Here is a 24,906-nt window from a genome sequence, read left to right as displayed (position 1 = left end):
GAGATGAGAGACACACATCAGTAGAAGAAAGAAAAGAAAAATTAAACTGTGAAATTCTGCTTACAGACAAGCAAAAGGACAAAGAACAGAATAAAAACAGATCAGTGTTCACATCCTCAGCCCTCTGGGGTCAAGAATCCAGGGCCCTTCTTATAGAATGACCATCCTGATGCCTTCAGGCTGCTCTCCAGAAACAAATGTTTGGCTAAAGAACCAAGCTGGGTAAGAAGACCCTATGAATGTGCAGGTTTCTAGACTGGGGACTTTTAACTTGTAATTTATCACAGAAGAGGTTGCTAGATTTAAAAGCATCAAGAGCTTCTCAGAAGCACACTATATGCACTAAGACTAACAGAAGAGTTGGTGTGGAGAGAACATCAATAATAGGTAGTATATATTCTAAGAGTTTTTAAGATTTCTCATAGGGAAGGCCCTAATTGAAAATAATTTTAAGCAGTAAGATTAAAATTTCTTCTCACTCAAAATATTAGCCTTTTTAGACTAGTTCTAGAAGGAGGACTGTAAACAATTTTCTAAGTTTAAAATGATCAGAAACACCTAATGAAGGAAATGATTACAGACCTAAGTCTTGCATTTTCTTTAAAGGAGCATATGCTATGAGAACATAGTATGTGAGTAATCACTACTGGTAAGATTTTAAAAATCTTATAGACTCATAACCTAGAATATATCAGGCTAATATGATATTAGTGCACTATAAGATTTTGATTAAAAGATGTTTTTAAGGACAAATATTCACATGCTTAACATTCAAGTGTTGTTACTGAATCACGAGTTAGTATCGGAAGAGGGAAGGATCAAGACAGAAGATGACTTTGGTTGTTACACCAGATGTATAGCACACACAGGACACATGGGAGAGTGGAGATCTCACAGGAACAGGTGAGGACAGGAGGGCCCCCGAGTCTCTCAGAAAAAAGTAAACATAGAGACTTTCACTTTAAAGAGGGTAAGTCACTGCTAAAAAGGACCAGTTGTGCAAGCATCACTCTAAAATAGGACTCTCAAGTGCAGGGAAATGAATTCAAGAATCACAGAGATATTTTTGCCTCCATGCTGAAAAGTCATCCAATAATGTGGTCACAAAATACAGACATGAAAGTGGATGAGCTCAAGAGCTGCCATCCTCGATTAAGGTGATGGGACTCGGAGAGGGTACAATAGCCACTTTGTTCCCACGGACATGACTGTACTTACATATTTGAATAGAAACTTAGCAGACCAATGGTAAAGATGATACCAGAATCTATTCTCAAGAGGTGGAAATCTTTTTCTGTCATCATCTCAATGAGTAACAAGGACAAACTTCCCAAGAGCACACATGTCCCACGCTCTCAATATAGTTAAAAAGAATTCTGCTGCACTGTTTGCCACCTCTTTAAACAAAATGTGATGGTTTGTTGGTTTTCATTCACTCACTGTTGCAGCCGCTGCTGCCTCTACTCCCTGTTGGCTCGGGGTTGGGCTGACTGGGGCCTCCACAGGTTGCCCTTCCTGATAGTAAATGGAAGAAAAGAGGAAGGGAGAAGAAAACAAAAGAGGGAGGGAGTGAAGGGGGAGACGAATGGAGGGCACATGGAAGGATGAAGATGGTCAGAAAAGGGAGAAGGAGGGTCTTGTAACTCAGCTGCTCTCCACCAGGAGTAATAATCTAACAGCCGTATGAGAGTCATGCAACATGATCTGTTGGGTGTTTTCAGGCAGGGTAATAAGTAAGCATTTTTTGATAGCTAGAAATTATGTACAGTACTGGACATTTGGCAAATTTAAATTTGTGTCTGTAGAATTCATATGCACACATGCAGTAAGTAAACACATACATGTATGCCTGCTTTTTAAAAAGAAAAAAAAAATACATGTGCTTTATACCAAACCTTTCTTCTGGATGTTTTAGTCAGTGAAAGTATCACAGTGTCACATTTTAAAAGGCAATGTCTCAGCGTCAGTGCTGTGGTCGCCCAGGCAAACCACACTAGTGGGTTCACCGTCTGCAGCTCTTGCAGCCTCGCTTTGGCTGATGCTGCATCTCCACAGGCCCAGGCCTGGATCCTGCTGAGCACAGCGCGAACAAAGCGTGACCAGGAAAGGTAAAACCTTGTGACTTGTTCTCTCTACCTCAGCTACTCAAAGCTGACTCCAGATGTCTGAGCAGTAAATACATGTTTCTCTGACTTCGGCAGGCTCAGTGCTCATGCTGAGATATAACACAAATGCATTTTAAGAGCACATAGATTTGTGGACAATTCATTATATCCACTGGGGAATTGCCTTAATCTCGAGGGGGAAAAAAAATCTAGTAATTTTCAGCAATAGAAATACACCCACCAAATGCTTCCTCCTCAAGTACTGATGGCGAAGGACCAGTGGTTTAAACAGCAGCATCCAAGGTACACACAGTAGTGCAACCACTACCAGGAAACACTGAATTCCTTTCTGAAAAGTAAGAAGGAGGACAAGGCACATCACATAAAAGTCCATTAATCAAATACACATTACTGATCAACTCCAGTACAAATTTCCCCCAAAACAGTACTTTCTTACTGATAATATGAATAACACTATTCAGTTTCTCAAAATAATTAGCAGATATCGCAGCAAAGCCCAAGAATTGTCCCATAGGATGGCAGTTATAAATTCTACCCTTTCTGGATACAGAAATTACAGTGGATCCTTCCAAGCTAAAGAAGATGGTCTGAATTTAGATCTTTATATATGGGCTAAAATCCACATACTACAGAAAGGTTTTCTTTCTTAGGCTTTGTTAGAGTCAGAGAAACATCTGGCTTCCTGACCTACAGTAACCACCCCAAGCAGCCTACCGCTGGGTTGACGTACCTGTCCAGAATAGAGCATTGACTTATCAGACTCTGGGTAGGAGAAGAGGAACATGTTTATGAAGTGGATCAGAAGGCTTGGTGCATTCTCAGATGTATGAGCATCATAGGCTGTCCACTTGTAAAAAATAAGGATAACCAAGTAGCCAAACAAAGAGGTCATGAAGATTACTTCAGGAATAAATCCAAAGTATATATTCAGGGGCTTCTTGAAATAGCTAAAAAGGAGAGAGGAAAAAAATGTTAAGGCTGAACAGACCCAGGGCCACTCCTACATTGAGTGGAGATAGTTTTACCTAACACTCCTTCAATTCTGTCCTTGCTTTTTTTTTTTTTTTTTGAGACAGAGTCTCACTCTGTTGCCCGGGCTAGAGTGCCGTGGCGTCAGCCTAGCTCAGAGCAACCTCAAACTCCTGGGCTCAAGTGATCCTGCTGCCTCAGCCTCCCCAGTAGCTGGGACTATAGGCATGTGCCACCATGCCAGGCTAATTTTATATATATATATGTATATATATACATATATATACATATATATATGTATGTATTTTTTTTTAGTTGTCCAGTTAATTTCTTTCTATTTTTTAGTAGAGACGGGGTCTTGCTCTTGGCTCAGGCTGGTCTCGAACTCCCGAGCTCAAACGATCTGCCCGTCTCGGCCTCCCAGAGAGCTAGGATTACAGGCGTGAGTCACCCTTCAATTCTGCCTTTATCACTTTTAGAAGCAGCATGGAGAAGCTGGGGCAACAGAGACAATGTAAGACTTCCTATCACTTTCAAAGTTCTGGACCTTGAATGGCTCCAGTGCCATCCCTACCATTCTCTCCAAGAGAAAGAGACTGGAAAAATCTAGTACAGTCTGAGGCCACAGTTCATAATCTTATGTGAGCTACACATCAAGGAAGAAAAAGGACCGACTCATTTTGATGAAAGGTGCTCAGGTTTTGTTCAAAGATATTTACTACAACTGTAAATTGTTAAGGGAGTAATATTAAGCCTCATTTGAGATTATGAGACTTTTAGTAAAAGCACATCTATAATGTAGAATGGGGTTCTGAATTATCAGTCCTTCCCCAAAGATGTCATGATTTCTTCAGGCAAAAACATTATCTAAACTATGCACATTCTTATGACACAAACAGAGAAACTCACATATGGTTGAAAAGGCTCAAGCTGACTCCAAACAACATATGGATGATGCCAAGGATAACAGACATCTTCATCTTAAAGGAGTTGAGGAAGGTTAGTTTATTGGTAGCAATGTTCCATATCTGTTACAACCCAAAAAACAAAAAAGGCATTACAAAGAATTCTCAAATGGAAAAAATATTATTCATCTGTTTAAAAAAGTTTTTTTTAACTATGGAAAATTCTAAACATTTACTTAAGTAGAGAGAATGGTATAACAAACTCCCATGTACCTATCATATAGCTTCAACATTACTATCAGTTTATGGACTCGTGCTAATTTTGTTTCATCATATTTCTACCCATTCCCCACCTCCATTTTATTCTGAAGCCAAGTCCAGGTATCATGTCATTTTACCTGTAAATATTTCAGTATGGATCTCTAAAAGGTAAGGACTCATTTTTAAAACATGACCACAATATTGTCAGCATACCCAAAAGCACTAACAATGATTCTTTTTTTTTTTTTGAGATAGAATATCTCACTCTGTTGCCCAGGCTAGAGTGCCATGGCGTCAGCCTAGCTCACAGCAACCTCAAACTCCTGGGCTCAAGCGATCCTACTGCCTCAGCCTCCCAAGTAGCTGGGACTTACAGGCATGTGCCACCATGCCTGGCTAATTTTTTCTATATATATTTTTAGTCGTCCATATAATTTCTTTCTATTTCTTTAGTAGAGACAGGGTCTCGTTTTTGCTCAGGCTGGTCTCGAACTCCTGAGCTCAAACAATCCACCCGCCTCGGCCTCCCAGAGTGCTAGGATTACAGGCATGAGCCACCGTGCCTGGCCAACAATGATTCTTTAATATCATAAAATATATAGTCAGCAAATTTCTCTGATTGCTTCCAATCCTTTTTTTGTTTTCTGAGACAACAGTCTCACTCTGTCACCCTGGGTAGAGTGCAGTGGCATCATCATAGCTCACTGCAGCCTCAAACACCTGGACTCAAGCGATCCTCTTGCCTCAGCCTCCCAAGTAGCTGGGACTGCAGGTGTGTGCTACAACGCCTGGCTAGTTTTTCTATTTTTACTAGAGACGGAAGCTCTCGCTCAGGCTGGTCTCACCTTCACATCAAGAACTCATCCTCAGTGACCTTTAACATGAAAACTTGTGACTCGCTCTTTCTCCAGCCCTAGTTCCCCTGAAATTCAGTTCTGCAACTCCAACCGCCTGATGGGCATTTGTACCTGGGGGTCCCACAGGTACTTCAAAGTCAACATCTACCCTGTAAGCCTCAAATGAAAGATCTTCAAAAAAACTTCACAACCATAGAACACTACATAAGTATAAGGTAATATTGTTATTAGATTCCAAGCTACTTAAGGGAAGGAGCTACATCGTAAAATTATTTCACCCAGCAGGTACTATGTCTTACAGAAAATAGGGATTCAATAAATTTCTCTTTTTTTTTTTTTGAGACAGGGTCTCTCTATGTTGCCCAGGCTGGTCTTGAACTCCTGGGCTCAAGTGATCCTCCCACCTCAATCTCCTGAGTAGCTGGGACTATGGGTGTGTGCCACCTCACCCCCAGGATTCAATAAACATTTGTTAAATGAATACATAAAACATTATTAAACCTCTTCACCCCTCAGTTTCACTACATGTATAATAAGGGCAGCAGTACTGCTGTTTTGAGTATTAAATCAGATATGTTGGGTATTAGCAGAGCTCCCGACTCATAGTAAACATTTTAGTAACACTAGCTTCTATTATAATTAAAATAATTAATTATATTAATAATTATTTGTACCTCTCATCTCTATGCTTTTGTATACACTTCTTACCTATAACATTGTGAAAATTTTTTTAAAGGCTAGATTAATTCCCACTTTCTATAAGAAACCTTAATCTTTCTAGCCCACAGTGATCTGGAATTTTGTAATCCCTACTGTCTCATGCTTATTCTTAGATTCTTGCCCCCACTCCTTTTTTTTTTTTAGCATACAATAAAAAAGATTTGATCATATATCCTGGGATAAGTTTTTATTAAGTATATAAAGGCAAGAATGGAAGTCTAAAATCCATAGGAAAGAGAGATTTCTGCTTTGTTGAAACATGTGCTAAAAATAAAAAATCAAATTAAGTTAAGCAGAAATAAATTAAGAACTGGGAAGCAGTCTTGAAAATCAATCTTCCCAGAGTCAACATTATTAGCCACTTCAGAAATAAGCAGTGCAGGAAAAAAAATATGTGGCTCCCCAAGGCACCCGGGTCTCTATGGCTTTGAAGTACTCTGAGCAGATATATCAAGGTTTTCCAAAAATATATCAACAAAAAACCAAATTAACTATGTTCACGTTAATTCTGTCACTTCCGGGTTAGAGGTAAAACACGTGAAGTAAGCATACAGGAAAGAAGTGCTCGTACCGGATCGATGCCAAAGGGGTATGGTCCACCAAAAACTCCAGGGAGCGCCGGGTTGAGCTGCAGAACAGGGTTCCCCTGAAGTGTCTCGTCCCTACCATGTTAGGAGAAAAGTCACATTTATTTTCATGGAGAGAGGAAAACAACGGGGGTCCACATACTGACCCCAAAAGAGACTACTACAGCTATCTGTCTCTTCAGTAAAAGAGGAGGGGAAAAAAAGAGTAGGCACTAGTAACTGAGAAGGAGGGATCAGAGATGACAAAAAGAAAAATTAAACACATATACACAACCAAGTAGGGAATTTGGGGAATTTGCTTTTAATTAACAAAAAAGAAAGCACTTAATTTATAGTCTCAGTCCCTTGATATTTGCTGAGCAAATCACAAAGCACTTCACAGGCTGGAGCATAAGTAAGAGGAGACACTGCATTCCTCTGAAACACAGACCCTGCCAACCACTTCCTAAAGAAGTGTTAATTTACCACTTGTCTTAAAAATCAGGGCTAAATATGAAAGGAATAAGTTTTGAATTTTAGCTTTTTCTGCAACTTACGTCCAATTGTTATAAGTAAACATCGGCCGTACACTCCAGGATGACCCAAAGATATTAAGAGACTTGGAAAAGCAATCATTGTAGATGAGGCCAGTGTACATGGAGAACACACCCATCAATAGAATAATGTATCGACCACTGAACACAGTGCTAAACATCTGGGAACCAGAAGAAAGAAGTAATGAGAATATACTCACTGCAGCTCATGTTGTGACAATGTGATTTAGAATATACTAGCCCCTTCCTCTGGTACTATTTTACCCATCCTGATATAGAGAGCTTGAAGTAAAGACCCAAATACAATGCTAATGAGAAATTCACTTTCACAGCACATGGCATCTATCTATCTATCTATTTATTTATTTGAGATGGGGTCTTACCATGCTGCCCAAGCTGGTCTTGAACTGCTGGGCTCAAGCCATCCTCCTGCCTCAGGCTCCTGAGTAGCTGGGATGGCAGGCGTGTACCACCACACCCAGGTAACACATGGCCTCTTTAGTGTTAAAATGAACATAACTTCTCTATTCTCCACCCCTTTTTTTTTTTTTTTTTGAGACAGAGTCTCGCTCTGTTGCCCTGGCTAGAGTGAGTGCCGTGGCGTCAGCCTAGCTCACAGCAACCTCAAACTCCTGGGCTTAAGCGATCCTACTGCCTCAGCCTCCCGAGTAGCTGGGACTACAAGCATGCGCCACCATGCCCGGCTAATTTTTTCTATATATAGTTTTAGTTGTCCAGATAATTTATTTCTATTTTTAGTAGAGATGGGGGTCTCACTCTTGCTCAGGCTGGTCTTGAACTCCTGACCTCGAGCGATCCACCCACCTTGGCCTCCCAGAGGGCTAGGATTACACCTCCTTTTTTTTTGAAAGACAGAGTCTCACTCTATCGCCCCAGATAGAGTGCAGTGGCGTCAGCACAGCTCACTGCAATGTCAAACTTCTGGGCTCAAGTGATCCTCTTGCCTCAGCCTCCCAAGTAGCTGGAACTACAGGCATGCACCACAATGCCTAGTTAATTTTTCTATTTTTAGTAGAAATAGGGTCTCGCTTTTGCTCAGGCTGGTCCTGACCTCAAGTAATCCTCCCGCCTCAGCCTCCCAGAGTGCTAGGATTGTAGGCATGAGCCACCACACCTGGCCTCTATTCTCTTTTGATAAATTCATGGATAAAAGATTTCCAGATCAAAATTTTCATAATGAATGCTTGAGAAATTAAAATAAAATTTCAGTCCAATCCAGATATAACTTAAACATTACCTCATTTTCATTCTTCTGGGAAAGGATCCGGCTCTCCCTTAACACCATCCACACAGCAAAAAGGGTCATCAAAATGCCATGGCCAAAGTCCCCAAACATCACAGCAAACAGAAAAGGGAAAGTGATGATGGTATATGGAGCTACAAAGAAACCAAAAAAAAAAAGAAAAACATGAAGTGCATAAAACCACAATTCCCCAAATCTCACATTCTTTTCCATACTCTTAAGATCACTACAAAGTGACTTATTCCCCAGCTGCCAGACAGGGAAAATCTGTCATGGCAGGATCTACACACCCTCACAAAGCCTCTAATGGAATCTGAGCTACTGATAACATTTTAAACAAAGAAGAACACCAGAAATGAAGGTGTAGCCCTGGCAACACTACGGTTTGTTCTTTGATTCCCTCCTTCTAACCCCTGGGACACTGCCCCTCGGGCAGGCCAGCTGTCTTCTCTTTGTGCTGCAACCATTTCCCAGCTGAATAAAGCTCCCAGGCAGTCCGGGTAAGCCCAGAACCGGAGCAAAGCAAGGCCTTTATCAAGCTCCAGCTGAAAACAAACGTTCACACTCTTGATTTAATAATTAACTCTCCAAACAGAGGAGAAATGTGCGTTGTGCCTAAAATGGTTTAATTATTGCTATATTTTCTCTGTATAACTTTGAACAGGGAAGCCAGGAAAAAGCCATTTTAAAATATCAGACATCTTGGAAGAAGCATTTTACTTAAAACAGCTCCTGCAGATGGTTTGCTAGAGAAGTCCAGGTGCTTTACCGCTGCGAGGCACCTGGAAGAATCCAATCGAATGAGATCTTAAAGGAGTGCTACCTGGCCATAAACCTGCTCCTTATGTCAAACGGGCACCTCTTCATAGGAACTACAAAGAGCTGGGGTCTTGACAACATCTTCCGTTTCAAACCAGTTTTTTTTTTGTTTTTTTTTTTTTTGAGACAGAGTCTCACTCTTTTGCCCCGGCTAGAGTGCCATGGCATCAGCCTGGCTCACAGCAAGCTCAAACTCTTGGGCTCAAGCAATCCTCCTGCCTCAGCCTGCCGAGTAGCTGGGACTACAGGCATGTGCCACCATGCCTGGCTAATTTTTTCTATGTATATTTTTAGTTGTCCATATAATTTCTTTCTGCTTTTAGTAGAGACAGGGTCTCACTCTTGCTCAGGCTGGTCTCGAACTCCTGAGCTCAAACGATCCGCCCACCTTGGCCTCCCATAGTGCTAGGATTACAGGCATGAGCCACTGCACCCGGCCTGAAGCCAGTTGTTAAACAGCATTTAAAGTGAGGCATTAAAAGAACCACAAACAAAAACCTCTAGAGGAAGAAGATACAAGCTTTTATTACCTGGATTGATCTCTCGGTAAGTTCCAATTCCGTAAGCATCTACTATGTTCTGAAAGCCATAGGTAAACTTGTTGGTTTTGTTATAGGTTGGAGGAGTCTGGTTTGTTTGCATCCTGTTCAAAATGGAGGGTACAGTGGAGCCACTGTGTTCCTGGGAAATATTAACACGGATAACAAAATTAGGTTCTCCTCCTAATTGTGTTGGAGGCTACACAAGTATATATGTTTATCAAAACTCACCAAACTGTATATATAAAATATATGTATTTTCTTTTGTGTAAATTGTATTTCAGTAAAACTAATGAAAAAATAAAACTGTAGGTTAGCTTTCCCAGTCTTTGGGGAAACTAGGACTGTGTATAAAATTTTAAATGGAAGACTTCAATTAGGTCTTGGGAAGTACATCATTACTGTGAAAAAAATTTAACTCTAAAATGTGTAACACCAAAGACAATGTGGAACTTCCTCCATATATGCCTTTGTATGAATAGCGTTGTTCTCTCCTTTCCTGGATAAAGCAAAGCATGTTCTCTGCCGCTCCTTTACTGACTCCTCTTAACTCCCTAATCCCTTGCAGTCCTGCTGAGCACGCTCAAAGTCAGCAGCTCACCACCCTACCCAAAGGGCTTCTCCCCCACTGCAAGCCTCTAACACTGGAGAACTTTTCTTTATCAAAAACCTTTATTCCTTAGGAGTTCTCCTTCTGCTCACCAACCACTCCTCTCTCTCTTTGCTGGCTCTTTCTCCTCTGCCTGTCCAGTAAGATTGCAGGTCCACAAACGGCTTCCCTATTTTCTATGATCTCCCTCCTGGAGGCCTCATTCCCTTCCACTCTCGTGAGTCCCATTTCCTTAGTTCTGTCCCCTTGTCTGCTTGGCTTTTCCACACAGATTTCTGTCCAGCACCTTAATGTGGCTGCAAACTCAACTGACCATCTTTCTCCATCAGTAACCTTCTCTTGCTGAACGTTTACTTCCATCAATGCAACCCTAATTCTCCTGGCCACTCAGCTTTGATGCCTCAAAAGCTTTTTTTTTTCTTTTAGGTACCTTGTATAATGCTTAAATCAGGGCTTTTGGTGTGTCACCAGAATAGTGTTCATTGTACCCAACAGGTAAATTTTTATCCCACACTTCCCCCCAGCCTTCCCCCTTCTTGGTTTCCAGTGTCCTTTACATCTCTTTGTGCCCATGTGTACCCATCTAGCTCCCATTTATTAGTGAGAAGATGTGGTGTTTGGTTTTCCATTCCTGAGATACTTCACCTAGGATAATGGTCTCCAGTTCCATCCAAGTCGCTGCAAACGACATTATTGCATTCCTTTTTATGGCTGAGTAGTACTCCATGGTGTGTGTGTACACACCACATTTTCCTTCTTTTCTTTTTTTTTTTTTGAGACAGACTCTCACTTTGTTGCCCGGGCTAGAGTGAGTGCCGTGCGTCAGCCTAGCTCACAGCAACCTCAAACTCCTGGGCTCAAGCGATCCTTCTGCCTCAGCCTCCCGAGTAGCTGGGACTACAGGCATGCACCACCATGCCCGGCTAATTTTTTCTATATAGATTTTTAGTTGTCCAGCTAATTTCTTTCCATTTTTAGTAGAGACGGGGTCTCACTCAGGCTAGTCTCGAACTCCTGACCTCAAGCGATCCACCTGCCTCGGCCTCCCAAAGGGCTAGGATTACAGGCGTGAGCCACCGCGCCCGGCCCTTTTTTTTTTTTTTTTTTTTTTGAGACAGATTCTCAGTCTGTTGTCCAGGCTAGAATGCTGTGGGATCAGCCTAGCTCACAGCAACCTCAAACTCCTGGGCTTAAGCGATCCTACTGCCTCAGCCTCCCGAGTAGCTGGGACTATAGGCACACACCACCATGCCCGGCTAAATTTTTCTATATATTTTTAGTGGTCTGGCTAATTTCATTCTCTATTTTTAGTAGAGATGGGGTCTCACTCTTGCTCAGGCTGGTCTCGAACTCCTAACCTTGAGCGATCCCCCCACCTTGGCCTTCCAGAGTGCTAGGATTACAGGCGTGAGCCACCGTGCCCGGCCCACATTTTCTTTGTCTACTCACGAATTGATGGACACTTAGGTTGGTTCCATGTCTTTGCAATTGTGAATTGTGCTGCAATAAACATTTGGGTACAGGTGTCTTTTTGATATAATGACTTCTCCTTTGGGTAGATACCCAGCAGTGGAATTGCTGGATCAAATGGTAGGTCTATATTTATTTCTTTGAGGAATCTCCATATTGTTTTCCATAGAGGTTGTACTAATTTGCAGTCCCACCAAAAGTATATAAGTGTTCCTATTTCTCTGCATCCATGTCAGTATCTATTGTTTTCTCACTTTTTAATAATTGGCCTAGGCAAATAATTTATGACTAAAGCTCCAAAGGCAAGCACAGCAACAACAAAAATAAATAAATGAGACTTAATTAAATGAAAAACCTTCTGTGCAACAAAGGAAATAATCAACAAAGTGAATAAACAACCCACAGAATGCAAGAAAATATTCGCAAACTTTACATCCAACAAAGAACTAATATCCAGAATCTACAAAGACCTCTAACAAATCAGCAAGAAAAAAATTAACAACCCCATCAAAAAGTGGTCAAAAGGCATGAACATAGTTTTTTAAAAGAAGATAGAGAAATGGCCTAAAAACATGAAAAAATGTTCAACATCATTAATTATCAGGGAAATGCAAATTAAACCTACAATGAGAAATCACCTTACCCCCAACAAAAACATGTTTAATTCTTTCTCCTTGTATTTCTCCGGCGCCTTGCTAGGACCAAAGTATACCCACTGACTTTTCCTTTAGAACATCTCACAAATGCATCATTATTTTCTCTTCCCATTGTCAAGCCCTATCGAGGGGTCCTCGGCATTTCCCACTCTATGTCTGCAATAACCTCCTAACTGACCCCTGCCTGCAGAATCTCTTGACTCCTCAATCCAAACTAGATACTATCAGCAGATTACTCTTTTAAAACTGTTTTGATCATGTTCCTTCACCACTAAATAAATTCCAATGCCTCTCAATTACATCTGGAATAAAATTTAAACCTTCTAACCTGTAGCTTTAAAACCTTTCACAATTATGTTCCATCTACCTGATGCAGACAGGTACTCCCACTCTTTCAACTAACCGATTATAATCCTGTTCTTGCCTAAACATGCATGGTTGCACTATACTTCCTGCCTTTGTCCATATTGTTTTCTTCTCTTCATTGCTGATCAACATCTTCTCCTTTCTTCAATGCCCTGATCAAATGTAACCTTGCTTCTTGAAGCTTTTTCCAAATCACCACAGTTGGAAAAGCTCCACATTTCGCCCCCTCCACATATGCCACTCTTGGCACAGACTGTCTTGTATGTTTGCATGTTATCCTCTCTTAATAAACTAAGATACCTGAGAGCATGTTCCGTACATCTCTGTCCTCCAGGCCCTTACAGTAGTGCCTTGGATAGAGCAGTTGATCTAATTAACCATCAAACAGAAGTAGTTGAATAGAGAGAGTGGGTCAGGAAATTGACATTCTGGTCATGAGCTACCCTGAAGAATCATGGCATATGACCAAAATCATTTCACCTCTCTGAACTGCACTTTCCACATCTGTAAAATAAGGATAGTACTCTAGGCTATTCTAGGTATACGAAATGTACTGTCAGGATATAAGACAGATATATTAAAGAACTCTGAAAGTAAAAATGACATAAAAATGAAATTAATGTTACTATTGTTAGGAACATCTCTTCCAGGCCACAAGCTGCACTGCTAGCTTTGGGGACTCACCGTGCCTCTTCTCAGTGCAAACTGGATGGAGTCCAGGTCAGTGACGGGGCACCAGACCTCTGCAATCAGGCACTTCTGGGTCACATCTATGTTGCACAGGTTCAGGGTGTGGTAGATGGCCTTCATCTTCCGCACCTTGATGAACCAGACACGGATGTTCTTAGCGGCTGCCTGCAGAACCCTCTGGCGGTGATCCTCCGTTTGATTCAGAACCTTTTGGAAGAGAAAGGAACAAGAGAGAGATCCCTGCAACACCACTATTAGATCTCAGGATACGAATGGCAAAGAGGCATAGCTTTCTGAAAAAGGCTGCCAGGGAATTATCTTTTTCTTCCTCTGGCTAGAAGTTCTAGTTACTAACATCCACTTTTATTTAGCTTCAAGCTGAACAGAAACCCGAGAAAATGGTTTTTAGCTTTTCTCTCTCGAGTCAATCTTACTACCAATCGAAGACACAACAAATGTAGGTCACTGGCTTTTACTTGGCTCATTAAAGAGCAGTGACTTTCTACATGGAGACTGGAACTCAGACTCAAGGAAGTGGGCATGAGAGGCCCAGAAGCAGACAAATGAACAAACCCACACTAAAGAACAGCAAGCTGCAGAGTCCTCTCCGTGCACGTGAGCCAGCACCAGCAAAGGGTAGAAAGAGGCAGTGCTGACCACCGTCGCCCGCCTACACTGGGGACATGGGTTGGGAGATGCCACGGGATTAGGAGCACACGTGGTCTGTAGAGGGGGTTTGGACCACCACATGACATTGCCACCACGGGGGCTGACAAGGCTTTACCTTTCTGTCAGCCTTCTTAAAGGAAAAAAACATTTCAGCGTTGATCCTCTGCAAACTAGTTCAGATCTCCCTCAGAGGAATCACACTGACAAGACTAGGGTTGGAACAAGGTGCAGGGACATTTTACATTCCATTGCCTTATTCCCAAATATTTAAGGTGTTCAATAGCAGAAGAGAGGCTGGCTAAGCTTATTGCTTCAAACTGGAAGAAACTGGGCAAGCAACCCACCACTCACACTTCTACATGAGAATCTATCTTTTTTTTTTTTTTTTTTGAGACAGAGTCTCACTTTGTTGCCCAGGCTAGAGTGAGTGCCGTGGCGTCAGCCTAGCTCACAGCAACCTCAAACTCCTGGGCTTAAGCGATCCTACTGCCTCAGCCTCCCGAGTAGCTGGGACTACAGGCATGTGCCACCATGCCCAGCTAATTTTTTCTATATATATTTTCAGTTGTCCAGATAATTTATTTCTATTTTCAGTAGAGATGGGGTCTCACTCAGGCTGGTCTCGAACTCCTGACCTCGAGCGATCCACCCGCCTCGGCCTCCCAGAGGGCTAGGATTACAGGCGTGAGCCACTGCGCCCGGCCAAGAATCTGTCTTAAATCTCCACATCTCTCTGAAAAGGAAAAAGCTACACACTAGCCATGTTAAGCACAAGTCTCCACTATAGATGGTTCTTTGAGTTAGCTCAGAACAAAGCAGTAACTACTCCCTGGAAAACTGTCTTGGGCAGAGAAAGGTGACTTCTATAACAGGGTTTCTTTAAAAAATTTTTTAAAAAGCCATGGCATGCCAGGGCAACACTTACGTCACTTGAGGACAGCTACCTTCTCTCCTTCTGCTTGTTGACTATTTCACAATTATTATTATTAATAAAACTTCCGGAAGGATGCTAAATAAACTTGCAAGCAATGTTGAATTTACTTTTCTCTTTCCCCATCCCACTTCTTGGTATTCAATTCCTTTTTAAAGTTTCAGTTCCTACAGCTGGATTTTTAAAAAACCAAATTCTGGTCATTTACAATGAGTACTGCACACACCCTTTAAATCTAAGCCTAGAAGGAGATAAGACAGCCCTAGAACCCAGAATGTACAATACAGCCTATCATTCACCAGTAGTTCTAAAAAACTCTCTCTCTCTCTCTGGTTAAACAGATCAGTGTATCTCAAAGGAGTGACTACAGGTCAAGTTAGTGGGCCATATACAATGGAGGTTGGTGGGAAAGATGAGAAAGGGAGTTACAACATACCTCTGACAATTTTGCCAGGGCCAGAAAGAACTGCCTTTGAGATTAAGTATGTTTATTAATGTTTCAAGGAGGCAATTGTCACATTCATCCCTTCAAAAGGGAACAAAGCTCCACTGGCCACCCTTTCCTTCCACATACGCATAAATCACGACTCCTCCCTAGCACCCTGTGATGACCATGGTGTGTGTAAACCACACACAGCTGCAATTTGGTAAAACCTGATGCAATCTCTTCTTGGGTACAAAAGTCACACCAGGGCTCTTTGGCTGGACTGTGTGGTTAAGATCAAAGCTGACTAGAAGGGAACGTGCCAAGCTATTAAGAGTGGCTGCCTCAGCAGGCACAGCATGTGTGTGAACTGACTTTACATGTACTTCCAGATTATTTGGGTTTTTTTTTCCTTAACTAAGCATACTTTTTTTTTTATTATCAAAAATATCTCAGATTCATGAGGTAGAGGGGAATGGAATACTCTAAGCAACAACGATTCCAGATGCTTAGCATTCCTGCCTCGTTTGAGGACTAATGCTATTTTTTTTTTTTTTTTTTTGAGACAGAGTCTCACTTTGTTGCCCTGGCCTAGAGTGAGTGCCGTGGCGTCAGCCTAGCTCACAGCAACCTCAAACTCCCGGGCTCAAGCAATCCTCCTGCCTCAGCCTCCCGAGTAGCTGGGACTACAGGCATGTGCCACCATGCCCGGCTAATTTTTTCTATATATATTTTTAGTTGTCCAGATAATTTTTATTTCTATTTTTAGTAGAGACGGGGTCTCACTCAGACTGGTCTCAAACTCCTGACCTTGAGCGATCCACCGGCCTCGGCCTCCCAGAGGGCTAGGATTACAGGCGTGAGCCACCGCGCCCGGCCTACTAACGCTATTTTTAACAGTCATTCCCTGAGACTTTCCCCCGCTCCCAGAGAAACATATTACCCGTGGACATTTCTTTTTATGGTATCCTGGTTTGCCACAGGTACCTAATAATCTATCAGTGTTTCAAGGAAGAAGAATGGTCTTCTATTGTAGTATTTCACAAAAACAAATACCCGCCAGCCCTCTGTGTACCATTTGGAGGTCATCAATCCTGGTATTAACCCCGGAAGCCATTTCCTTCCTTTCCTGTGGTGTCTCAGGACAGGGATAGAGTGAGGCTCGGAACCTGGAATGCACAGACATGGCTTTAGGAACATTACAATTTCTTAACCTGTCCAATTTAAATAATCTCTGAAAGTAATCCTAATTTACTAGAACCAAAACAGGATTAGGTCAGACGGATGTGTTAAAGCAACGCTAATTATTTATGTGAAGTTACCTGCAGATAGATCAACAACATTTGAACTATCTTGACATTCTCTGTAGCTATGCAATTCTCTTGAGATTGAAAACAAAACATTCTTCAAATGTCATATTTTAAGAAAAAAACAAAACAAAAAAAAAGTAAAGCAAATTATATTATAAATTATTAGAGAAAAATGGCATGGAAAAAAATTCTGTCACTAAGGCAGAATTTCAAAAGATTTAGGGACACAATGCCTATGGCACTACGCTGGGTATGTAGACCTACTGTTCCATAATAACTTGGCATTTATAAACCAAGAGTCCTTAAAATTATTTGTTCCCAAGGAAAGGAAATCATAGTTTTGACGGTACTTTTAAAAATGAACTTAGGCTATTTCTAATTGTTTATTGTTAGTTCTAACATTATTAAAAGACATATTCACCATGTCAAGGTAAATTAAGGAAGATTTGTGAGCCCAGGAATTCGAGGCTGCAGTGAGCTATGATTGTGCTACTGCACTCCAGCCTGGGCAATAGAGTGAGACCCCGTCTCTTTAAAAAAATAAGAGAGAGAGAGAGAGAGAGAGAGAGAATAAAGGTTGCTAGTTGAGTAACTTTAAAAAAAAAAAAGGATTTGGGTTTCACTATTCTGAATTCTAAAGCTCAACAGTTAAGCAGCACGGCCCTGCCCTCCTGGTGGAGGCATATCTCTTCTCTTACCCTTCGCAGATCTTCTTGACTCTGTTTTTCAGCTGATCGCCTTGGAAGAAAATGATAAACACAGACTTGTGCACGTGGTCGCCCTAGGCCCCAGAATCAAACACCGAGAGTTCAGGCTTCTAAACCTGGATGAAAACTTCTTCAATAACTAACTTTTGTGGTGATACAGGAACGAAAGGCATCTTTTAAGGAGCTGGCAGTCCTGTACTTTAACCACCGCCCTCACTCCATTTCTTTTTGTTTGTTTGTTTGTTTGTTTTTTTGAGACAGAGTCTCCCTCTGTTGCCCAGGCTAGAATGAGTGCCGTGGCATCAGCCTAGCTCACAGCAACCTCAAACTCCTGGGCTCAAGTAATCCTTCTGCCTCAGCCTCCCGAGTAGCTGGGACTACGGGCATGCGCCACCATGCCCAGCTAATTTTTTCTATATATATTTTTAGCTGTCCATATAATTTCTTTCTATTTTTAGTAGAGACGGGATCTCACTCTTGCTCAGGCTGGTCTCGAACTCCTGAGCTCAAACGATCCGCCCGCCTCGGCCTCCCAGAGTGCTAGGATTACAGGCGTGAGCCACCGCGCCCGGCCCTCGCTCCATTTCTTAAACTTCACTACGAGAACATCTGCCCCACCCACAAAAATCTTTCTCTATTTGTCTTATGACTCAACCAGGAGCTTGACAGAGAAGCTAAGATGGTGTTCCTCCTAGCACTACTTAGCCTTATTTACCAATTCAACTTTAAATCTTACATTGCTTGAATGACATAAGTATAGAGGAGAGAAAAGAGAAGGAAGCCATTTCTCTCTGTTCAGGGCTTAGAAATTCATAGATAAAATGGGCTGAATAACTACAAGGAACTGAGTTGCTGGGAAGAAGGCTGACGTAGAATCTCGTGATTCACGCTAATGTAGACTGCATGAGGCAGGGAGGAAGGCAATCCATTCCTAATACCAAGTTTACACCTGGAGTATAATGCAAGGAACTAGAAGGAAGACCTGATAAATAAGGTATACAGAATGTTAACCAGGATCATCTCTGGTTGGCTGTATTTTCTCATATATGTACAGAGCATGTGCTGCTTTTATAATAAGAAAACAAACAAAACTTTAGAAGGATAAAAGAGAATGAGAATTAAAGAAAATGAGGCTCCAGCCTCTTAAATCCCTAAATTCTCCAGGCTGAACTAGGGCCCATTTTTTGGGCAGCTGCTCTGTTATAGACATCCAGGGCCCCTTTTCCTGGATTTGCTGATAAAATAATCTTTCTGTTGCCAAGAGGAAACTTGACCGAATATTCCTGAGAACAGCTCCATATTGGGTGTGACTGCAGATTACAATGTTTTTACAACCCAAGACAGCCTTCAGTAAGATTGTAAAACTACCTCCGTAGGCAAAAGGATTTACCATAAGTGTCACCACATTTCTACTCAGTATGGAGGATAAAAGGCATATGGCTACATGACCCACCCAATCCGAGAAATCTCACAATTCAATCTCTCTTCTTAGGCAGAGCAAAGAACACTAATTTAAGAAATTCACAGGCCGGGTGCGGTGGCTCACGCCTGTAATCCTAGCATTCTGGGAGGCCAAGGCGGGTGGATCGCTCGAGGTCAGGAGTTCGAGACTAGCCTGAGCAAGAGTGAGACCCTGTCTCTATTAAAAATAGAAAGAAACTATCTGGCCAACTAAAATATATATATACAAAAAATTAGCCAGGCATGGTGGCGCATGCCTGTAGTCCCAGCTACTCGGGAGGCTAAGGCAGTAGGATCGCTTAAGCCCAGGAGTTTGAGGTTGCTGTGAGCTAGGCTGATGCCACGGCACTCACTCTAGCCTGGGCAACAGAGCGAGACGCTGTCTCACAAAAAAAAAAAGAAGAAGAAATTCACGGCCGTGCGCAGTGGCTCACGCCTGTAATCCTAGCACTCTGGGAGGCCGAGGTGGGTGGATCGTTTGAGCTCAGGAGTTCGAGACCAGCCTGAGCAAGAGCGAGACCCCATCTCTATTAAAAATAGAAAGAAATTATCTGGACAGCTAAAAATATATATAGAAAAAAAAAATCAGCCGGGCACAGTGGCGTATGCCTGTAGTCCCAGCTACTCGGGAGGCTGAGGCAGAAGGATCTCTTGAGCTCAGGAATTTGAGGTTTCTGTGAGCTAGGCTGACGCCACGGCACTCTAGCCCGGGCAACAGAGTGAGACTCTGTCTCAAAAAAAAAAAAAAAAAGAAATTCACAAGATAATTTAGAATAGAAAACCAACTCCAGGCTTCTAAATAATACTAGTACAAAAGCAAAGTAAAATTTCTGCAGTACATTTAATCTTTGCTTGTAATCCCTGAAATCAGGACTTACCATGCCCATGCAGGCTTAGGTCATAAATTCTGTCCCATTATGTCAAATGCCAAGATGTTAGGCTGCTCCTACTTTCCAAAGCACTGAGTGGGGAAGATCATCCTATCTTGCACAATATATATTCTTAAACAAGTTTCTGATTCTCCCAACAAACAAGCAGACAAAAAAAACCTTACCAAGTAAAATTTCATCAACTTACAAAGATCACAGTTTAGGAAATCTCTCCTCCTCTTTTTATACATGGATATTACTAAATTTGGAACCAGATGTCTTGCTTTAAGTCGATTTTCATAAAAGGCAAATTTTCTTTCAGTCTCATATCAATAACAGAAAATACATAAAGCTAAAGTTTAAAATAAGTGGAAAAAAATTACCAATCAAAATAAAACCTACATGGTAAAGCTTGAAAATATTCATACATATATGCCATTGTACATCATATGTGTACATACGACGGGAGTAAAGTCAGAGGAATGGAGCAGTCCTGCGAACTCCCATATCAAAGCAGAGATAAACACCAGGGCTCCCCTGTGGAAGGCGCGGACTCAGGTGGCCCCGTGCTACATTACTGCTCTGGGATCCCTTTATAAGACCTACTCCCCAGGACACAATCTCCTTGTCTTACAGTCACAGGATCCTCCAGGGGGTTCTCGATTTCAGCCTGTCGCAGGAACACATTTCCCCGGCACACCCGCCAAAGCATGCGCTCAAAAGTAGGGATGCGCTCCCGGTTAATCACACCAGCCACGAAGCTGTGGGAAGAAAAGGCAGACTGAACTGTATTCCACATCATGGGATGTGTCTTTGTTTTAAGACAAAGAAGGGAGGTGAGAGGAGAGGGGCAAAGACTACACACATGAGACCGTGTTGTTATGTCACAAGGGCTGCCAGAATCTTATTCCTGGTCTCACTTCTGCACCAAGCAGAGAGTAGAGTAAGTCAGGAACTGAACCCACAGGGACTTAGGACCACCTCTCAACAGGCTCAGAAGAGGACGCATCCCAGTAGCAAGTGAGTCCCCAGCCTTACTGCTCTTCTCAACAGCAAACATGAACATGACCCACTGAGTACAGAAAGGCTAAAGTGGGACTTACCCAAGTCTTAAAGGCGTGCCTCTTCCCATCTCACTTGGCTCCAAGAGGGATGAGGACTCTTCCAACAGGTCTGGATCCGCCATCTGCTGATGATGCAATTCAGCCTGAATTCACAAATCAATTAATATCTAATGAAAATAGTTAGTGGCATGCAGGGAACGAGGAACCAGGAGACAGGTTCAGAAAATAAGGATGAAAAAGAAAAAAAACCACCAATAAAGATAAGACACACCCACAAAAAGAAGACAGGAAGAACAAGGGAAGAAAACAAAGAAAATAATCCAAGGTAAAGAAAGCATAATTGCCCCAGTAAAGCACCTGGGGAAATGGTTTTAGAAATAAGGAATAAAAGAAAAATAATTACATGATGGTGACATGTATAAATCTGTTACTTGGTGGAAGCCATTTTCTCTCCTACATTTCCCTGAATGAACCATGAAAGTCCCAGGAAATATCTTTGCATATGGATAGGAAGCTGAAATGTCTCTCCCTTTCAGGCAAAAATGAAGCAGCTCTGCACATACTCTCAACATTTAATTCTAGGCAGCTACAAACTAGAATTTCCCCTGTGTGAGAATGCGAAAGATGGAGATTCTTCCTAAGGAAGAAGCAAGGCACTGTCAGTGTCTTGAACATTGTGTGATCTATAGAAAAACAGAAGGGGCATCTCCAGATATCTAGGTTTTCCAGGCCCTTAAGAATTCAGAACCCCAAAAATATTAAATGGAAAATTTCAGGAAAAAACAAATTATAAAAAAAAAAAAAAAAAAGAATTCAGAACATGAGAACTTTCAGCACGGTCATGTATAAAATGCTCCAAACCATCAGATTTAAAAAGTATTTCTTTCTTCAAAAGGATAAGAGGTATAATAGCTGGGCAGGCCCAGGCCTCCATTTCATCCATAAAGGGAAGTAAAAGTGAAAACATCTCTGAATGTCCTATTTGCTGACTAGGAATCTAGAAATATTAAAAAGTTCACATAGGCTTTACAGTTGAAGGATTCTCGAGAACACAGCTCAAGAACCATGTAAAGTGAAGAAAAAGCAACAGACAGTAAACCAATCTAGAGCTCTTGGGCTGGCTTAATTGATTAGATTTAAAATGATTTCCACCAGGGCAGTTTATACAATGAAATGAAAGAGGAGAAAGATCTTCCCACACCTAGGTCTGTAGTTCTTAGCCTCTCTCTAACCAACTCATCCCAGCACTCTTTACCCCCATCCAAAAGGAGAAGCTGCCCTAAAAAATAAAGTCCAATCAGCTGCTCCACTGCCTCATCTCCCCAACTTTAAAATCCATGGACTATTTGTTTGACCAAAGACTAGAAGTATGCCAGAACAATCTTCCTTCTCAAAAGCAAAAAAAACAAAAAGGAGAAATTTTCTCTATCATTCTCATTGCAAATTTCAATTTGATTCTACTCCTGTCAACCACGCTATCAAAAAATGCCACAAGGGAACCTCCCTTATAAAAATCATAGGACCATAAATGTAACCAAAAAAAGGGAAAAAAATTGAGTATAAACCAGATGATAAGTCTAAAGGCCTAAAAGAGTGAAAGCAATTGTCTTGGAAAGTGAGGATCAACGCTAATCAAAAACAAAAAATGAGGCTGGGCGCGGTGGCTCATGCCTGTAATCCTAGCAATCTGGGAGGCCGAGGCGGGTGGATCGCTCGAGGTCGCTCGAGGTCAGGAGTTCCAGACCAGCCTGAGCAAGAGCAAGACCCCGTCTCTACTAAAAATAGAAAGAAATTATCTGGCCAACTAAAATATATATGGAAAAAAATAAATTAGCCGGGCATGGTGGCGGATGCCTGTAGTCCCAGCTACTCGGGAGGCTGAGGCAGTAGGATTGCTTAAGCCCAGGAGTGTGACGTTGCTGTGAGCTAGGCTGTGAGCTAGGCTGATGCCACGGCACTCACTCTAGCCAGGGCAACCAAGCGACACTCTGTCTCAAAAAAAAAAAAACAAAACAAAAACAAAAAAAGGAAAGCCAGGCACTATGTACACTAGAAGGGCAGAGAAATAATGTCATGAGGTTGGAAAAGTTTAAGATAAGATAACTGGGACACCAGTTACCACTTGCTGTCACATGGAAGTGAGGGGGTTCTTTTGTTTCTACTTGAAATCAAATCAGCTAACTGCAAGCAACTTGTTTTCAGGATCCAAATGACTACACATTGCAATTTGTTCTTGGATTATCCCTTGGCAACGACCAGTAGAACTGACTGCTACTCACAAGACCCCTCCTGCTTGCCTGCGTGGTTCACAAGACTTGGTTTAAGTAAATCCTAAGCATCAGCACAAACACGTGTGCTCTAAAGCAGACAACTGAGGGAACAGCAACCAGCACTTAGCAACTAGACTACTCCAAAGACTATTCTGGGACTCTTTGAGAATAAAAAACCAGCAGAATTAAAATTAAACAGAAACTTGCAATAATATTCTAATTACTCATTTCACTACTTAATGCATAAGAATCCTAAGTCTTAGAGAGGAGAGTTAACAAATTTTAAATACAATCGTGCCTGATGGGACAGTAGGATTAACCAGAACTACTGAGGGCCTTTAAAACAATATCGAAAACCATGTTGCTGAGTATCTCAATTTTAGAGTATCCTTTTTCTCTAATACAATAACAACACAGCCAATGCTCCCCTACGTTACTTACTATGCCCTCTGGTTTAACCCCTTTACCCATCCAGAATACTGAAAACCATGCCTTATGAAAAAGCAGCAGCAGCACTTCAGTTCTGTTTCTATAGCATTTAAGCACAAGAAGCACATCCAATTCAAGCTACGTCAATTACCAAAACAAATACTGTTATTTCCATCTACATTGAGAAAGAAATTTCATTTAATCACTGAAGGCATTTACCCAAGCCCCAAAGGAGATGGCAGATGGGAAAGAAAAAGAAAGCAGATGGATGGAAAACTCAGAAGGAAAGGAAAGCAGGATCTGCATGCCATTAACCATTACTTTTCCAGTCTTCTTTATGCTCTCATATGTTATGCTGTTTATGGTAAAAGATGCAGAGAAATCTCTCCAGCTCTTAAAGTTCTTCATAAGCAAGAAGACTGAGAAAAGGATAATCATTAACAAGTCATTTTAAACGCTCTGGGTAAGAAATGGCTAAGTCAAACTTGTAATCATCTTCAATCCTAAGAATATTCAATATATGTTTACTTTTCCCCTTCTATATACCCTGCCAATCATAACCCCTATGCCTAAATATGGAAAGAATCATTTTCTGATTTAGCCATTTTCTGCTAACTGTGAATTATTGATTGTATTCACCAAATCATAAAAACGAAGAGTTTAAAATTGGTAGTGTTTTAGGCCATTTGCGAACATTACAATTTCAGGCATGGAAGAAAATCTCATGAAAAACCCTGAGTTTCTGACAATTGAGGGTCCCAAGTTTCCTTATCTTTTGCATTATTTAAAGTGCACACTCGCATGCACAGACGTGGTCACTCCAGTCATGGCAGTGACACCTGAGACTGCTGCTGGGCAAGGTCTATGGGAAGGGACCTGGCCAAAGCTACTCAATAGTGGCAAAAACACACAAGGCAGAGGGGTTCTTGCCAGAAGACTCTGCTAAGGGTTCTAGGAATGAAAGGGGAACTGATGACAAACACAGCATGAGAACCTCTCCTAGCCAAGGCCTCATGCTCTAAGTACTTCCAGAGATTTAAAAAAAAAAAAAAACGAATGTTTTGTATAATTGGGGAACACAATCCACATAGGGCATGAAGGTCATGAAGACTTACAGTCTGCCTTCTCGGGATGGACATTTAGTGTTTAGACTTATTCATCACAAGATAAAATTCCTAAATCCAGAACTTATGATTTTAAAATCTTTTATCATCTTTCCAAGTGTTTTATTTTATTTGTACTATCTTTTTAAATTGGAAAATTAATAGTTTAAATAACTGTTTCCTTTAAGAGAGTCCATTTGTCAGTCTTTATTCAGAATTTCTCCTAAAATGAACCAGAATGTTGGGAGCTCATGACAATCTTTAAACTTAGGAGTTCCTGAAAAACATTTTCATGTA

At 41.5% G+C, this 24,906-nt stretch overlaps 1 protein-coding gene across 6 annotated transcripts in view; it reads right to left on the bottom strand.

Moving 5' to 3' along the window:
* ATP6V0A1 (ATPase H+ transporting V0 subunit a1) overlaps positions 1-24,906 on the bottom strand; it is a 54,206-nt gene that overhangs the window by 15,360 nt on the left and 13,940 nt on the right. For 3 of the 6 annotated variants that reach the window (XM_045526582.1, XM_045526584.1, XM_045526586.1), the window contains 12 exons: positions 20,847-20,950; positions 20,378-20,504; positions 17,405-17,487; positions 16,472-16,565; positions 13,367-13,579; positions 9,572-9,722; positions 8,217-8,356; positions 6,962-7,119; positions 6,410-6,500; positions 4,005-4,123; positions 2,857-3,073; positions 2,347-2,454 (listed from right to left, as the gene is read on the bottom strand). In XM_045526582.1, the coding sequence (XP_045382538.1) occupies positions 2,347-2,454; positions 2,857-3,073; positions 4,005-4,123; positions 6,410-6,500; positions 6,962-7,119; positions 8,217-8,356; positions 9,572-9,722; positions 13,367-13,579; positions 16,472-16,565; positions 17,405-17,487; positions 20,378-20,504; positions 20,847-20,950 (1,605 nt within the window). Of the gene's footprint in view, positions 1-1,440; positions 1,516-2,346; positions 2,455-2,856; positions 3,074-4,004; positions 4,124-6,409; positions 6,501-6,961; positions 7,120-8,216; positions 8,357-9,571; positions 9,723-13,366; positions 13,580-16,471; positions 16,566-17,404; positions 17,488-20,377; positions 20,505-20,846; positions 20,951-24,906 lie in introns of all 6 variants that reach the window. The other 3 variants (XM_045526583.1, XM_045526585.1, XM_045526587.1) reach the window with 2 other exon arrangements.

Source organism: Lemur catta, chromosome 15 (genome assembly GCF_020740605.2).
Source record: "Lemur catta isolate mLemCat1 chromosome 15, mLemCat1.pri, whole genome shotgun sequence".
Taxonomy (NCBI): Eukaryota; Metazoa; Chordata; class Mammalia; order Primates; family Lemuridae; genus Lemur; species Lemur catta.
The sequence above is the reverse complement of the archived record's forward strand: the minus strand, read 5'-3'. Positions and strand labels throughout refer to the sequence as shown.